This window comes from Phyllostomus discolor, chromosome 1 (genome assembly GCF_004126475.2).
Source record: "Phyllostomus discolor isolate MPI-MPIP mPhyDis1 chromosome 1, mPhyDis1.pri.v3, whole genome shotgun sequence".
NCBI lineage: Eukaryota > Metazoa > Chordata > Mammalia > Chiroptera > Phyllostomidae > Phyllostomus > Phyllostomus discolor.
In genome coordinates, this window is record NC_040903.2 from 90420345 (window position 1) to 90438915 (window position 18571).

The 18571-nt window shown below is 40.1% G+C and overlaps 1 protein-coding gene and 1 non-coding gene across 2 annotated transcripts; one reads left to right on the plus strand and one right to left on the minus strand.

Annotated features, from left to right (window-relative positions):
• Positions 1-8096: 8096 nt before the first annotated feature.
• Positions 8097-8203, plus strand: LOC114493545. The gene has a single exon (XR_003684182.1). It is a non-coding gene; the product is annotated as a U6 spliceosomal RNA (small nuclear RNA).
• A 1927-nt stretch (positions 8204-10130) lies between these two features.
• On the minus strand, positions 10131-17767 carry LOC114491977 (all-trans-retinol dehydrogenase [NAD(+)] ADH7-like). Its single transcript, XM_036026157.1, has 4 exons — positions 17444-17767; positions 15038-15173; positions 12235-12373; positions 10131-10333 (listed from the first exon to the last, which is right to left on the minus strand). Exons 1-4 carry the CDS (start codon positions 17750-17752, stop codon positions 10309-10311), a joined length of 609 nt encoding a protein of 202 aa, XP_035882050.1. The 5' UTR covers positions 17753-17767; the 3' UTR covers positions 10131-10308.
• Positions 17768-18571: the final 804 nt, after the last annotated feature.

Sequence of the window (18571 nt, forward strand, 5' to 3'; positions counted from 1 at the left end):
TTTGGACCTGGACAGGCTTTTGACCTCCAGAAACTGTGAGATAATGAATGGATATTCTGTCAAGCCATTGATTTTGTGGTAACTTGTTACTGGGCAATAGAAAAGTAATATGCATGTGAAGAAATATTTCCTGTAATTATTAGGCACCTACAACTGTGTTCATTTTTCAAGTATATTTTCACACATTTAGAGTAAACTTGCATGTGTAACCCAGGGAAAGGATCACTTTCAGGTAGTAAAAACAGACTTCAAAGAGGAGACGGTGTTTGAGAACTTTGAGAATTATGTGAAGCAAACAGAAATAGAGATGGGAAGGTTGTCTGGGATAGGATTTTGACTTGTGGAAAGGAAAGCATAGGAGAAAAAGACAATGGAATACTACTTGCTAAACAAATTTTTAATGGAAAATTTAGTTTTAAGTAGAGTATTTAATTAATAATTTTTATAGTTCTGAAAATGTAACATAGAGATCCTAAAGACTCCATAAAAGCCAGAAGTCCTTCCCTCCCAAAGGTTACCATTGGGTGAACCCACAGCAACCATTCTCCATCCCCACAGTGTATCTAGAAGATTGGGGAGGAAAGAGGAGGAATTGTCAGCCATGAGTTTTTGTCCCAATGCGGGAGCGATGGAGCTCTTTTCTTTCTTCCTTTTTCTTTCCCAGCCTGTCGGGGAAGACAGAAGACACTTGCTCTTCCAATTTCCCTGGGAGAGAAATCAATTTGATTCATATACACACATAAATGACTAATATAAAACTCATAAAGAACAACCCTTAAGGTTGGAAACAGTGAAAATGTAAAGGCAAGGTAACTAGTTTTCTGGATCCTGTTAGTTTGTGCCTATTGTCAGCATATTTATTAATAATGCTGCCTTCCATTCACTCTTAAAATTATGCTGGTTTTGGATAATAAATTGCACAGTCACCTACTAATGCTGGTTATGATGCAGAAGTAGGAGAAAAGAAGCAGAATCAAACCCTGGAAAACACACATGCCAAAGACTTCTGCACCTCAGAGCTGCCTGAATCCTCTGTTTCCATATTAACCCATCTATGAACAGTGTGGGTATGGTCCTAACTTCTGCTACATTTGGAGAAAGGCAGACTGTGGTGAAGGAAAAGATGCCAACTTACACAGAGAAGCAGATAAACAGATAAAGGGGGAAGCCTACTCTGAGACTAAGCTCTGTTCATGGATTCCCTTTTAGCTGAGGCTCAGGTTCATTACTTTTTTTTTTGTTCATCCTTCTGTGAATTCCACAAGTTAATACATTCTCAATTTGTCATTCCTTCTTTTCAAATTAAATCATCTTCATTTGGGAATCACCCTTCCCTGACTGCATGCTTGTCCAATGGAGCTGCCTCTGCAACCCATTGGCCATGGGGGTGAGCACCAAACTCAGACCTGCCAATCATAGTATCACAGCCTCTGGTCCAAGAGGTTGGCCTTAAAAAGGGCACATGACCCCAGCCACCCTTTGGGATTTTTAAGCAAAAGTACTTAGAGAGGAAAGTTTTCCTTTTTCCAGGACTGCTATGCTGAGACGACCTGAGTCCTGAGCTGTCAGTATCAGAATCACTCACTGCACAGGGAAGTGTGCCTGCATCTGGAAGGAATGAGAGTCACAGATGTAGAGTTGGTAAGTGGATGCTGAAAGTTGTTTCTCTCACTTGCAGCTGGGAAGACCTCACTGTCTTCATAGGTCATCATTAAAATGCTACACAATAGTTATTATCATAATCCTCTTTCACACAGGGAAACTGAAGCTGAGAGAGTTTAAATAACTGTTCCAAGGGTCAAACAGGGAAGAGTTTGAACTGCAACCCCACAATTTTCTTATCATACCACTTTGTTTCCCACAACACATTCATTCTAGATGAACAAATAGAATACGCAATACACCCTGGACACTGCTCTAGGAAAAATCCCTGTTCCCATGTGCTTATGTTCAGTAAATCTTACAGAGAAGAATCAAAATAAGTCTGTTCTTAGCATTTCTGATACATGCTAAGAAAAATAAAAGCTTGGAAGGGACATGGAATTTCCTAAGAGAGGACATGTACACAGTTTCAAATAAGGTGGTGAGGGAAGGCATCCATTTTGGCATAGACATGAGAGAGCTGAGAAAAACAGACACAAGCTGTCGGAGGGGCGAGAGTCTGTCTGGAAGACCCAAGGCTCAGTGGAAACCCATGTGGATGAGGCACAGTGAACATGACAAGAGTGAAGATGGGACGTCAGAGAAGCAATGGGTGGCAAAACTGTCACAGACCCTGCACTCATGGGGTCCACGGCATTGTAGTTGAAACAAATTCACACGGACTACCGAATCCAGTGGAAGAAAAGGGCTAGTGGCTTCTCTCTCAAGGGGAGCAAAAGGCTCTGCCCTTCCTCCAATGAGCTTTTATTGTCTTACTGGGCAAATTACAAGAAAGTCCTCATTAACTATGCAAAGGCTCACTTTAGGTGGTTACCTTATACAGACAACAAAGGAGAGAATGCCAGTAATCACATCACATAAGAGGAATATTTGCAAATGAAAAGGCAAAAGTGGTTGAACCAGTTACACTGGCCCTTGGAAGGTTTCAGCATGGTTTTTAGGAAGTTATTTTGCAATAGATGTTTGCCACTGGGGGCTGGGCCCATACCACACAGCATGGTCTACTACACAAAGCCATCAGAGTGTTTGTTGTGCAATTTTGAGAAGATTTCAGTTTTTATTGTAATTGAGATAGAAAGCCACAGGAAGGTTCTGAGCAGAGGCATGACCTGATCTGACAGGTATTTTAACAGCATCCTTCTGTTTTTTGGTTGAGAATAGAGTGCACATGTGGTATAAGACATGAGTTAGGAAATTAAAACACATGAGAGAGTTGGAGCATCTAGGTGAGGCAGGAGATAGTCAGGAAGGAAGCACCAGAGGTCCCCCACAGGGCTGAGGTAGAAAACATCTATACATGACAAAGACCCCCTAAGACAGGTTCCTGTTTTCTGGGATAACTCTGAATCATAGAATGCGCCTGCGCATCATTATAATGAAATAACATTGTGGGACTCCCTTCTCCAGTAGCCAATCAAGAAAATCATGGGAAATCACACATGCGCAGTAGCTTTGAAATCCAACTCCTTGTACCTGTGCAGGAAAAGCCCGCCAAAGATTAGCAAGAGGGCTTCTGCCCTATAAGAATAGAATCCCCCAGCCCACGTGCCCTTTTTCTCTGCTCAGAGCTGGCCCACTCCCATGTCCTGTGGAGTATACTATCACTTAATAAATCTTCCCTCTTTCTTTATGCTATAAACTTTGTGTGTTCGGTTCAATTCTTTGTCCTCGATCACTAAGAACCTGGTTACCTGTGCACACCTGTGACATAGGCAGCTATTCCCAATATTTAGAGAGTTAATCCAAATGGATAAGATCAAAATGCCAAGCTATTCTTAGGGCAAAGTAGTGGGGCATGGACTTGGGGAAATTTTTATTGTGTAAATTTTAAAAATGAAAAAAATACTCTTGGTTGAAGTTAGAGACTTCATATTAGTGGTCTCCTAAGTGAGGTGGGGAGACATCAAGAAATAATGTTCCTCTTTTTAGGGACTCTTGTTATTCCTACCAATATTGCCTAATGCGCACATGTCAAAGGAACATGCCTGACCTCCTCTATAAAGTCCTCAATCTGGTCACCAGGGACTAATTGAGCCTCTGAAATAGACCTATGTTATAGAGAAATAGCCCATTTTCTTCATTTTTCCATTTCTACAATTAGAGAAACTAATTTGAATAAAATGAGACATTTCCCATGCTTTAATCACTTACTAAAACAACTGGAAGAGTTAAAGACATTCTTCTCACAATATGGAGAAATTGGCTTTTACAAAAATGACAGGTGATATATATATTGTGAATTACCTTTTTCCATCACTACTTATCACCTTTTTACCCTCCTTTGCCTCTCTCTAGTAATTCCATGCTGTTGTCTATGAGGTTTGGGGTTTTTTTTGTATGTTTTTTGCTTGTTTAACCCCTTTGTTGACAGGAGAGACCTGGTTCTTCTTGCTGACACATGTAAGAAATTACATACCAGCAAATGTAGTAGTATGTAATCAGTTTATTAGTGTCCCATTTCCATGGAAGAGAATAGGACTGGGTAAAGTAGGGGGTGAAAGAGAAAGTTTTGTAATGGGGTGCCGCCAAGAGAGGGGCCCCAAATAGGGATTTGGAATGGGGTCCAGAACTCAGGGTGTCCAGGAAATATTAGGATGTCCTCACCACCCCACCCCCAGGTGTGGTTTGGGGGAAGGGACAAATGGAGCAGGGCCTTTGAGAGCTGTTTTGCATAACAACAGCTTTGCAGCTACCCTCTGGCATGGTCATTTAACACATCTATAACCTTTAACTGGTTACATAGATATGTTAAATAGTTGTGGCCATGCTCTGAGCCAGGGGAATGGAAGTAACTTCCCCACCAAGATGTAACTGGGAGGCAGTTCCCCCGAGTTACATCACCTGCGTGGGAGCTTGGAGAATATTGGCTCCATGACATGGGGCCACGCCTACACAGACTCATGATGGCAGCCCAGTAAAGCTGGAAGGACATGAGTGCCGACAGGTGTAACTGAGTGTGGGAGGAGTCGGAAATGGGGCTGCAGAGGAAGATTGGCGTGGGGATTTAAACCCAGACATGGCAGCCATTGAAAGAGAGAACCACTCGGTCTTTAGCAGAGTGGGGACTTCCGCAGCCCTGTGACAGAGAATCACCATGCGGCTTTAGCAGAGAACCACCACTCAGCTTTGGCAGAAAGGTGACCCCTCACTCCTTGCAGTCATTGAGTGGGAAGAACCACACAGAGTGGGGACTCCCATGGCCCTGGGGGAGAGAAGACCACACTGCTGGAGCGGTGGAGAGAGGACCAAGTGCCTTTGCCAGAGTGAGGACCCCCGCAGCTTTAGTAGGGGGAACCACCCAGCTTTAGCAGAGATCCCAGCGACACAGCTGAGGGTGCCAGAAACCGAGGGAGGTCTACCAGCTGAGATGGATTACTGGGAAGAACTGGGGACTGCCTGAGCCATGGACTTCTATTTCTTTTCCTGAGATACGGTACCCCAAACTGGGCAAAGGGGGAAGGAAGGACTGTGTATGTTTGTGGGTGTTTTAAGAGACTTTAGGGTTTTGATGAAGACATTAGGTCACTACTTTAAGTTTGTATAGCATTAAATAAATATTTCCTTTTCTTTTCACAAATCTCTGGCATTGAGAGACATCTTTCCTATAGACAGCGGACATAACAGACCTGGGGATTTCTTTCAGTAATAGTATATCATCCCAGGCTTCCCTTGTTGTTCTGTAACAGTTTCAGGGCAAAGCAGGGTGAAAAAAGCAAGAGAGGCTGGAGACCAGGGTGGCAAGCCCCTGGGCAGCCTGAGGCCGGGTGGCCAGAGGCCCTGTGGCCCAAGAGGAGAGAGAGAGAGAGAGAGAGACCTTTGTTCTCAGGACTTATATAATTGGTGGGCTAGGAGGGGGAAAAGGTCACATATTGATTAGTGGGTAAATGTGGTGCCAGCTTTCCTGTGGGAATGTGACTATCCAAACTTACGGATATGTGGGAGTCTTTCAGCCCCAAATCCTTATCTTGCTCCAGACTCCCATTGTCATCCTGTTGTAAAATAAATATGTGGCAGGAGGAAGTTAACTACAATTGGGGCACTTTCCTTCTTTCTTGCTAACATAGTGTTTCATGTGATGTTGGAACACCTGGCAATATTATCAGACCAGGCTCAGGACTGCTGAGTTAACATGTGAGACTTGTCTCCTTCCTCCTTCCTGCCTGTTTACTATTTATTCTACCTAATTGGTAAAAGGTGTTTCCTGGAAACCAGGGTGCTAAATGCTGGCCAGTGACAGTATTGCAGTCTCAGAGTTCTTCCTATGCTGTCTCCTGCTTCACCTTCACCTTATTCACCCAGCTCCCTTACCTCCTCCCCTCCGACAACTGTGAGTCTGTTTCTATTTTGTTTGTTGTAGTTTATTTTGTTCATCAAATTCTACATATACATAAAATCATATGGTATTTGTCTTTCTGTGACTGGCTTATTTTACTTAGTATAATACTCTCCAGGTCCACACATGCTGTCACTAAAGGTAAGAGTTTCTTCTTTTTTATGGGCAAGTAGTAGTCCACTGTGTAAATGTGCCACAGCTTTTTTTATCCACTCATCTACTGATGAGCATTTAGGTTGCTTCCAAAGACAGTACACAGTTCAAATTTGTTTCACATCATAATTTATAACTAGAAGCATAGACTGAATTGGAGGAGTAGCTTCACTTGAAACTATAATGTCAAAATATCATTTTATATTATACACTTTTAATATCTATTAAAAGGTATTACACTAAAAAATAAAAGAATGAGATAGTACTATGGCTCTCAGACGTACTTTCACAATTCAAATTACTTTACTGAGGGTGAAATTAAACAAACATTCCAAAAGAATAATCAAGGGAAAAAAAGAAAAAGTAAAACTTCATAGGCAGGTTTCCCCAGCAACATGGTGCAAGTACTTTCTGCTCACTGTTTGGCCGTGATAAACTCAGAAGTGAGAAATGATTCCACAAAGTTTCATAATAAATATTAATTATATAAAATTGTGACATATGTAACATTTATAAAAATAGAATTTATGGGAAGCTCTAGGCATAAAATGGAGTTCATTTCAAAAACTGCAATCTGAGAATATAAATGTTTATTCTTTCTTAGATTTCTTTTGATGTAACTATTTATATATCTTTATTTAATTTTTTTGAAATTTCAGATAAAAAGTAAACATTAATTTGTCTTTCCAGTCAAAAATTCTTTGGGCAGGAGAATGGTGGGGCCAGTTTTCGCTGCATTAATTAGGTCCCAGGTTTCTAACTCCAGACATTGCTAGTGGATAAAGAAAATGTCTTCAAATGATTCTTAGGTGGAGGGTAAATATATATATATATATATATATATATATATATATATATATTTATAAACTGTGACTATTTATAAGTGCTTTGAGGATTCCCATAGCTAAACTTATCTGATGTTAAAGTTACTTCAGAAAGGAATTCTGTATATTTTTTTAGTATTTCAGCTTCTTGGTTTTTCCCACAAAGCTAGATTAAGCCTAGATCAACAAACTGATAAAAGGAAAATCTTTCACCCTTGGGTTCAAGCCACTATTCATTGGGAAATACTCATTGTGAAAAAGTGGCTCATAATTACATGAATATTTTGCAATTTACCAAGGCAGGACTGCCCAAGCTATATTACATCTTTATATTGAAACCCCTACTTCTGCTTACCATGCTTATTTTTCTTATAATGCATTTTATATTTTTTAGGTGCTTTAATACTTTATCCATAGCCAATAAAAGTTTAAAAACAAAAATGAAATTGACTCTTCAAACAAACTATATCACTACAAAATATTTTATAAAATATTCAAACCTCATTAAGAACTTATACTATATTATATATAGATACACTAGATAGCAATGCCAGTTCAGTTGTACTAAATTAAAAACACTTTTTGTTAAATGGAGTCATTATTAAGTACACAGGGACTTAGGGACTTACAGTTCTACTTTATTGAACTGAACATTGTGGTATATGTTGCAATGTGATTCTAGCTGTAATTTTATATTGAAGTAGTATTATTAAAAGGCATAGTTTCTGCAGTATTAGTGCACAGAACAATAGCATCATACACCCTGATAGTATGTTCTTTCAGGTCCACCCAGTTATATAATGATAAATTTAAAGTTAATCATTGAAAATGTGGCCTTCAAATTCTGTACTTCTTTCCTAATCTAATCAACTTGTGCAGGACATTTTAAAATCTAATATAAGTTAATTTACAACAAGGATTTTAAAATATATATATATATTTACAACTGAATCCCAAAAAGAATGTTTACAATTCTTTTATAAAGACCATCCTCAATTCATTTCACTGAATTTACAATATTCACTATAATGAATATTACTTTAGGAAATATATATGTCATCTTTACATGCTAAATCTGCTCTAAGTAATGGAAGCTGGTTAAAACTCTTTTAAAAAAAAGTCTCATGCTCGCTTTGGCAGCACATATACTAAAATTGGAATGATACAGAGAAGATTAGCATGGCCCCTGTGCAAGGATGACCCGCAAATTCATGAAGCATTCCATATTTTTAAAGAACTTACACAACTACACTCTAAGAAAACAAGGAATCCAATTAAAAAATGGGCAAAGGACTTGAACAGACACTTCTCCAAGGAGGACATACAGAAAATCCAAAGATACATGAAATGATGTTCAATATCGCTAGCTATCAGAGAGATGCAAATTAAAACCACAATGAGATACCACTTCACACCAGTCAGAATGGCCATCATAAACAAAGCACCAAACAACAAGTGTGGGAGAGGTTGTGGAGAAAAGGGGTCCCTAGTGCACTGTTGGTAGGACTGCAGACTGGTACAACCACTATGGCAAGCAGTATGGAACTTCCTTAGAAAACTAAAAATGGATCTGCCTTTTGACCCAGCAATTCCACTGCTGGGACTATATCCTAAGAACACTAAAACACCAATACAAAAGAACCTATGCACCCCAATGTTCATAGCAGCATAATTTACAATAGTTAGGTGCTGGAAGCAACCTAGATGCCCATCAGTAAATGAATGGATCAAAAAACTATGGTACATTTACACAATGGAATTCTATGTAGCAGAAAGAAAGAAGGAGCTCCTAGCCTTTGCAACAGCTTGGATGGAGCTGGAAAGCATTATGCTAAGCAAAACAAGCCAGGTGGTGAAAGACAAATACCATATGATCTCACCTTTAACAAGAACCTAAACAACAAAACAAAGAAACAAGCAAAACATAATCAAAAACACTGAAATAGAGGACAGGCTGACAGTGGCCACAGGGGAGAGAAGAGGAATTTTCAGGGGACAATGGGAAGGGTTTACAGGAACAAATTTAAAGGACACATGGACAAAAACTAGGGGGAGGGTGGTATTGGGAGGGAAGAGGGGAGGATTGGGTGGGTGGGCTGGATTGGGAGTAAAAGGGAGAAAACTGTACTTGAACAATGATTAAAATGAAAAAAAAATCTCTATTCTAATATAAAAGTTCAAGTACACAAGCTCTGTCCGGAAAGTATCCAGTCATGTGATAGTAAAAATAGAAACATTTACTGATGAAGATACAAGAAACATTACATATAGGACAGTAATGCCTCAGTCCTCTTCAAAGTAGGCATTTGGGACCTCACACATTCTCCCAATTGCCATCAACTACCCCATAGTATGTTTCTGAATCTCATCAATGGCCTGAAATCTCTTCCCTTTCTAAGATGATTTTAATTTTGGGAAAAGCCAGAAGTCACAGGGTGCCAAATCTGGTCTGTAGGGTGGCTACACCTGGGTGATATGATGTTTCTCCAAAAATCTCTACACAAGATGTGATGCATGAGGAGGCATGTTGTCATGATGAAGCTGCCAGTTGCCCATAGCTGCAGCCTTCAAAATCATTGAAATAGTTTCTGCAGAGGAATTTTTAAGTTAATGGAATATTTGATGCAGATTCATTGTTCTACTCATTCACTTATTTTGAATGGGATGGCCATACAGTACACACCTCACTTAACAGCATCTAACACTCCCACTGACTAGTACAGTAAAGTTGTCGTTCATGCATGCACTTTCCAGTCCACTTTCCTTGCCTGCCAGGACACATCAATGTCACCCAAACAGTTCTTGTTACATTAACAATGGTTGGACTTTTTCCAGACAGACCGCACATATATTTTTCAAAATGCATGTTTAGCTCTGGCTGGTGTGGTTCAGTGGATTAAGAATCGCCATGTGAACCAAAAGGTTGCTACTTCAATTCCCATATCAGGGCACAATGCCTGGGTTATAGGCCAGGTTTCCCAGTTGGAGGTGTGTGAGGGGTAACTTTTCAATGTATCCCTTGTACATTAATATTTCTCTCTTTCTTTCTCCCTCCCTTCCCCTCTAAAAAGTACATAAATAAAATCTTTCAAAAAAAGTACCTTTACAACTTTAGAAAATGTATATTAAAGTGTTAATATTGTTGACCCAAGTTCCCTGCTAATTCCCAGTTACTCATACAACTGCAAATATTTATTTCATAAAGGTTCTATATCTTTCTCAAACCACCTGTTCCTGCTTGTGTTTATGAAGCAGCTCCATGGTCTCAGCTCAGTAAACATGTGAAAGGGAAGCTCCAGGCCACCTCACAACACAGACCTCCTGCCACTTAGAATCTCAAAATGTCAGGACAGTTCGAATGCTGAAATGTAAAATGATCATATTTAGTGATTTGGCCCATACATTCCAAACAAGAACAGTTTAAACAATTATCTGCCCTATCTGTTAGAGGAAACTTCAGGTAAATTCTGTTCTTGGAAATCCTTCTGGCCCTGAGGGCCACACCAATTAATTTTCTTTCTCATGAGTCTCTGATAAGGGCATCTGAGATGATTCTTGAAGCCTCAACACAACTGCACCAGGTCGACAAAGGCTGAAGAGAAAGTATGCATAAGGCTGGGAAGGTGTGAACAGGAAAGGTAATCCACTGTGCTTAGACTTCTGGATGCCTAGGAGATTGTGGAAATAGGAGAGACCTACACCCTGGCTCCATCCCCACAGCCTGGCACTGAGGCTGCAGTCCAGTGGGTGCTAAGTTCTCAGCTGTGTATGGCTGGCTATGTTAACAAATGAATAGTAAAGGCTTTCAAAACCACGAGAAGGCATTGACGTTTTGGGCAACTTGAGTTTTAGCAGCTTAATGAAGGCCTGAGCACTATGGTAAAACACAGAAGGCAGGAGATCTTTCTGTATTAACACGCCCAGCAGAGAGGTGATTGGACTGAACTATGTAATGCTCTGGGCAATGGAGGAGGCAAGGGAGGAGACCCTGGGAGTTATATGCTTCGGGCTCAGCATCAGTTTCCATGTGGTGGGCAAGAGTGAAGGAGTCAAACGTGATGCTCTGTCTGTAAAAGCAGAAATGTGACATTATTTGCTGAGATAACAGGTACTGGTGGAAGAATTATTTGGGGTCAAGTTGATGCAAGCATAGCACTCAAGTGAAGCTATGTAGGAAGCAGTTGGAAATGAAGTGCTTAGGTTTACAGGTATAAAGGTCAGTTTGTGATACTGGGCGCAAAACTTCTGAGAGCAGACTTTGTGTCTCTGGGCATTAGTTAGTAACTCTTGTGAAATTGGCCATATTATGCAATTTGTTTGGGTTAACTGAGTGAAGGCTGTTTTGATATTTTAACCCATTGTTTTCTTGCTTAAAAGGAGTTTGAGTGTATGTTTATAATGCAATGACCTGATAGTCAGGACCAGATGTAGAAAGACCAGACAACATTGAAAAAACACTCAGGGGAAAACTTACTGAGAATTTGGATCTCAGGTCAACATCTCCGTTTGCTAATGAAACCCAAATCTTTGGCACATAGCAGGTATTAAATATATATTTACAGACCCCAGTGAGTAAAATTTCATGTCATCTTTGTAGAAGGCTCTCTGATTGCTCTTCTAGATGTCATAGTTGACATTTGTGTGAATTTTTCATATTCTACATCTACCCTTGCCCCACCCTCAGAAGCAACAAGAGTAGTGACGAGAATGCCCATGTTTGCTGGGCTTGGTCAGAGGAATTTTGAGTCTGGTGAGAAGAGCACAGGCTTTGCATTGATTTTGCATCCTGGTGCTGCCTCTACAAGGTCTAGCAAGTTATTGATTTGTTTTTCACAGTCTCAGTTTGTTCAACTGCAAATGGTAGAAATAACATGTGACCTTTAAGGATTGCAAGAAAGCACATTTAAAAAAGCACTTGACAACTGTAAAGAAAATTTTGTGGCATTTTTTGAAGTTAGCATCTTTATGATGAAATAAAAATAGCTATAATGAAATCAATCTAATGTAGAAAACCAAGGTCCAGAAGATTTTTAAAAAATTGGTTAATATAGGACAATGATATAGTAAGTCTTAAAAAAGTAATCAGCTATACCAATCTTGCAAGGGTAAAAAATCAGAAACAGGGGGGTAATTGGGGGCAAGTGTAATAGTATCAACAATAAAAAAACAAAAATAAAATACAAGAGAAATAGGTACATTTATAAGTATCAAAATTTAAAAGCCTGTGTAATGAAGACAAGATCACCATAAAAAGCCAAGTACCATTGGCCTGAATAGAGCAGTTCAAATCCTTCCTGGATTTTTTTAAAAGGCAAAACATGGGTTACCAACTGGTCCAGGTCAAATTTCCTTGCCAGGAAGTCAGTCACTATTTTTGGAATATCATCTGTGCTTTTCCAACGTGTAAATAAGCACATATTTTCTCTTTAGACTTTATTAAATTATATTTATAGTTTATTATATTTGTATCTTCTCTCTTTTGCATTTTTACCTTTCTCCCATGTTGAACTCTTCTCAACATCACACAAATAGGCTATTCTTTCCTCTTAAGAATCTATTCTCAATCACATACCAATAACCTATTTTCCCAAAGGCAAAAAAAAAGCCACAAAAATACTTTCAAGATCCCATATCTCCTTCTAGCTGATCCAAATTTCTGTTGCTTTTTTAGTAACAGAAACACTCAGGGGAAAACTTACTTAGTTTAGAGAAAACGAAGTAACTTAGTTTTCTCTAAACTAAGAGACGAGTAACTTCTTTAGTTTAGAGAAAAAAATTCATCTCTGGTTCATTGCTTCCAGTTCCACTGCCCACTCTGCCATTTTTGCTTGTGCCCCCTGGGCATCTGCAGCTGCAGCTCTCCTCAAGGTTACTGACAGGGATGAGGCTCAGTGGGAGGCTGAAGCTTGTTCTCTTTCCACATCATCATCTGGGGCACAAAATGAGAGGCTACTCGGTACATAGGTGGTTCTTTAGGGCTGGCTCCTTAGAGGAAAGAAGACTTGAACTGATGAATAAACAATCAAAGATGTAACTTGAGACACCTCACTTTGACTATTTGTGTGATGTGGGAAGATTACAAATTATCAGGATATTAAAAATAAAATTCAGTGAGTATCTATTAGGTATATACTAGTACCAGGCACCAGGCTGGGAATATAGCAAAGTAAAACATACCAGGCCCCTGCCAGCAGGAAGCATGGGAACCCTCTCACTTTACTGCAGAGACTGACATGAACAACCCAATGCAGAGGACTTTGTCCAGTGATGCACGAGGAGAAAAATAGAGTAAGGGTCATGGGCACTGCTGGAGGGACAGAACAGGTGGGGTTCTGGGAGGGAATGATATTTAATGAAGCTGAAGGAAGGCCAGCTTGATTAGGTGATATTTGGACAAAAACATAAAGGAAATGAGCTAGGCAGGAATCTTAAGAAAGAACATTCTGGGAGAGAGCAGAGTAAATGTGAAGGCATTGAGGTGGAGAGTTGGCATGTGAGAAGGGCATGGAGGGCAGTGTGGCTGGAGCAGAGTGAGAACAGAAGAGGAGCAGCATCTGGGGTCAGGGGCCAGATCAATGAGACTCTGGCCATTGAATATTTGGGGATTTTATTCTGAACAGGAAAAGAAGCCATTAGAGCAGCAATTTTCAAACTTCTTCCTATCATGGCACACATAAACTAATTACTAAAATTCTGCAGCATACCCAAAAATATCTATCTAAAAATATTTATATATAAGTATAATTTTGACAGATTTACAAGAAAAATATTAACAGTAATTATCTACCCTTTTGCTCTAAAGTGACTTTGAAGAAAATCAGGTGCCTATACATATATACAAGATTTCTGGTACCAAAAAAATAACCCAATCAGATGCAACCTCATTATGCCACATGACCAATAAAAGCTAACTCTGTTATATGACACCTGTTGTTGTGTTGGCTGTTGTCATTTTTCTGACAATGTAAGGGAAAAGAAGTCAGTGCCTCTGACTACCTAGTCAGGTATTGCATGTTTTAAAAATTCATGCAGCACACCAGTGTGCCACACACACTGGCTGAAAATCATTACATTACAGAATTTTGAGAGAGGTGTGACCCGATCTTACTTCTTCTGAAACAGTCACACTCGAGTTGCTCTGTGGGGAATGTTCTATGTAGGGGACAAGGGCAAGTGCAGGGAGACCATCTAAGAAGTTACTGTGACAAAGGAAGGAGCTGATGGTGGCCTGGACAAGTGATGGTGAGAAATGGTCAGGTCCGGGGTAAACTTTGAAGATAAAGCCAACAGGATTTTCTGAACTATTCACTGCATGAGAGAAAGAGTGCAATCCAAGGTTTGGGGCCTGACCAGCAGGAATGATGGAGCTGTCACTTACTGAGATGGGAACACTGCTGGAGGAGTAGGTTGGGGGCTGGGGTTGGGTAGTGGCAGGCAGAGAGGTTTGGGGCAGGTTAGGCTTATGCGTTTATCAACTATGCAAGTGGATATGTCAGGTGGGCAATTGGGTATACAAGTCTGTAGCTCAGGTGGAGGTCTAGGCAGAAGATGCAGACTTAAAGCCATGAGACCAGAGGAGATTACCTTGGAAGTACATGTAAGTAAGGAAAAGTTCTGAGCCCTAGGACACACAAAAGTTGGAGATCTGAAGATGTGGAGTCTCCAGCAAATATTCCTGGAAGGAGTGACAATTGAAGTGCAATGAACACATTTTCATATATGTTCTTGCACATATTGAGAAAGTGGACTTAATCAGCACTTCCTGCCCTCTAATATCATTCCCATAGAGAGATTTCTGGTCCCTATCATTCAGGTCCTGGAGAAACTTGAGTTGCAAGTGCTACAATTAAAAATGTGCCCACCAATATTAGCCCTAACTCAAGGTGAGGAGGGATGGGCAATCATCTTTTGTATCATTGTGGTCACAGTCTCAGGTTAGATCACTTCATACCAATCCTTGGAACAAAGAAATTTAAGAGAGGTATGATGAGACAATTGGCTTCTCTCACTTTTGAAAGCAACAGTTAAGGCAGCCCTCCTGGGCCAGAGGCTCTGCTGCACTTACCTCCAAAAATGCACCCCTTCCATGTGCGTCCAGTGAAGAGCAGCATAGGGTCATAGGTGAGCATTTTGGTTGCTGGAGGAGCACCTACCACCACACTGGTCCCGTAGTTTGAGTGGCAGAATGTGAGGACATCAACCTAAGTTTAAAATGAAGGAGGCTATTTGTTTCTTCTGTCTCATTGTATCTCATGGGCTTGTAAGTGCCTATATACTCAGAATTCTAGTAGTTAGTTCGTTTCCAAGTCATGAGGCTAAATTAGGCCCACACACTTTTTGTTTTCTACTTGTGTTTCAAAATTCTCAACACAACCCTCACTGGTGTAGCTCAATTGGTCAGAGTGTTGTTCTATAGACCAAAAACTTGTAAGTTTGATTTCTGGTCAGGGCACTTACCTGGGTTGCAGGTTCAATTCCCTGGTTGGAGTGTGTACAAGAAAGCAACCATTCAATGTTTCTCTCTCTCTCTATCACTCTAAAAGCAATGAAAAAAAATGTCCTTGGGTGAGGATAAAAAAATTTTAAAAATAAAATTCTCAACACAATTCTAGTCTTAATTTAGTTTTTTATACATTTGTACTTTAAGGCAGACGGCAGAAATTCTTGTGGTCAGTGTTTGTGGCATTTTCAGTGTGTCATGGGTCAAAGCAAAAGAGAAATTCCTGTGAAATTTTCAGACAAATGCCACCATTTCAGATAAGCCTTGGAAAGTCATTTGATCTAAACTAAATTGAATTAACTACACTAAGTCAATTAACCTAATTTTTTAAGTTTAGTGTGAAAATTAAATAAAATACTAAAATGTGAAACAAAGGAGTCTCTCTTTTTTTTGGTGGCATCTCTGACACTAACCCTACATTTTCTGGTCATTTATTCATCTGGGTTTTCATTAATACAGCAAATCCTTTAATCATGTCATTTCATTCAATGTTGCTTCATTGTAACATTGATAAGGAAAAAAAACTGATTCTTGGCCTGGACCAATGTCTGTGCCTGTGGAGTTTGCACATTCTCACTGTGTCTGTGTGGATTTTTTCCAGGGACTCTGGGTTCCTCCTATGTCCCACAGATGTGCTCATGAGGTAAATGGCATCTATGCATTGTCCCAACCTGGTGAGCATGTGTATGTGTGTGAGCACCCTCTGATGGAAGGGTGTCATGACCAGGGTGCGACCTGCCTTCTGCCAAGCTGCCAGGATGGACTGTGGGCATTTGAGACCCTAAATTGGAATAAAGCAGTGAGAAAAAATTAGCTTATTTGTTTTTATTAATCTTTCTTAAATGTATTCACATTTCACATTTATTTCAATGTTTAATATTATACATGTTTTGAGTCTTTATTTAGAATTTTGGTAATGTTTTCTGTGACCAGAAATATGCCATAACTTGACTCTTGATTATATCAATTAGCCTGTGACAACATTGGTTTTGTTATGTCTTTTCACTTGAAGTTGCAGTTTTCAGAACCTATGGAGAACATTTAATGAGGACTTACTGTATTTTTTTTTGACTAGTGGCTAGATAGTAGTAATGGATATTGAGTTTTTCAGATACCCATGTTCATCAGTATATTACCTGGAAGTCAACAGGCACTAACAATATATCCAATATTGCATGTTGGCTCTGTAAACATACAACCTAGAATGCTATTTGTTGGTATGGAGTAATTCTAGGTCTCACTGGGAAAGGACTATGACAACAATGGTAAATTAAAGACTAATTATTCATAAATTATGAATGGTACTAAAGTGAATCAAAGCTCCTACTCTGTCATGTGCAGGATTGGCTTTGTCTCACATTTCCGAGTCTCCTTTCCCTCCCCAGGCTGGGGCTCCCTCATCCAGAAGCTCTGCACCTGTTTCTACATGGAGGCTGGTGCTGCTGGCTGCCACAGTGGAGCCATGTTTGAGAAGTGGAAGGCTCCTACTCCACGGGAATTCAGACAAAACAAAACTCAGGTGTAAAGAGTGAGAAGTTGGCTACATCATGGATTTGGGGGAACAGATTACCAATTTGGAATAGTCTCTTTCCCCCGGATGTCCTTATTTCTCTTCAGGAAGTCACTTTGTGCTGTTTGGCTTACTGAAGTATAATAGATGGGATCACCTTTGCCAATAAAATCCCGTACACACACAAGGAACTGAACACGCAAAAAATGGTTTAGATAGTTGATTACCTTGAATGCTGATCACATGAGAGTGGTGTGATGTGACACTTTGGTCACTCAGACCTGCTCACTCAGACCTGCTCATAAGCTTTTGACTTTTTCAGCAGAATTGCTTCATGATTATCAGTTTTCACCTAAGGGCTATTTCCATAGTTATTTGTTAATAAAGCTATAGAAAATGAGTTTTACCTTGTGTGATTAAATAGCTTGTGTATTGTGTGGTGCCCTAATCTTGTTTCTTACCATCGTGTCAAGACACCCAACGACTTCAAAACTGAAGCCCACGTTGTTGCCTGTCATTTCTGACAGCACTTCATTGATGGGCTTGGTAAAGTCCTTGGGGCTGATGCACTCTGTGGCCCCTACAGCCATGGCCTTCTCAAATTTGCCTTTGTTGAGGTCAATTCTGATGATCCTGGAAGCACCAGCCGACTTACAGCCCATGATGACTGAAAAGCCAACTCCTCTCAGGCCAAAGACAGCACAGATGGAACCCGGGGTGACCAGTGGAGAGAAAAGAGTTTCATCCAACTCCTTATCTGACACCTCCATTTGGATGTCTCACAGGTATCTCAAGCTATTATGTATAAAACTGAACTCTTAATTTTCTTGTTCTTTGCCCGTTGAACATATTTATGTTCATTCCAAGTTTCTTCATCCATGACCTTCTCTCTCCATTACCTTGTATGCAAGCCAACAACAAGTTCTGTTAACTTTACCTACAAGGCATATTTTAAATCTCTCCAGGTATAAACCTCAGTTGTCTTCTCCCAGTGGTGTCCCAGGTACAGAGCTTAACTCTCCCAGGAACAATGTGTGACAACACACATTGGTCAACCAGGGAAATTCACTCAAGTCTTGGTGTCAGGGTTTCTTTTGGGGGATGCAGGCATGCAGCATTCCCGTAACTGACCTCAGCTACTCAGACCCCAACACCACCAGAGGTCAAGCTGATGGCTTAAAGCCCCAGGCTTCCATTTACCATAAACTACAGTGTTTGCATAAACTGGCACAGCACAGGTCTCAGGTACACAAAGACACTCGCATCAGGCAGGGTGTTCCAACGAATCCAAAGTTACCTCCCAGGAGCCCAACATAACCAGTCCTGAAGACCTCTCGAATGGTGACACACAGACGATCATTAAAGAATACTAAGGAGATCAGAACAGGGAAGAAAAGCAATCGCAAAAGCTAATAAAATATTTTTAAATAATGTATGTTTAACACTTTTATTTTAGACTGTGGCTTTCTTCCCCAATAATGATATGGAAAATTTACTATAGATATTAATCTCTAGTTCCTATTCTTTAGAACAGGAAGATGAGGGAAGGAAGAAAACTTGTTGGTTTGTTGCTGTTGGTTTTGATTCTT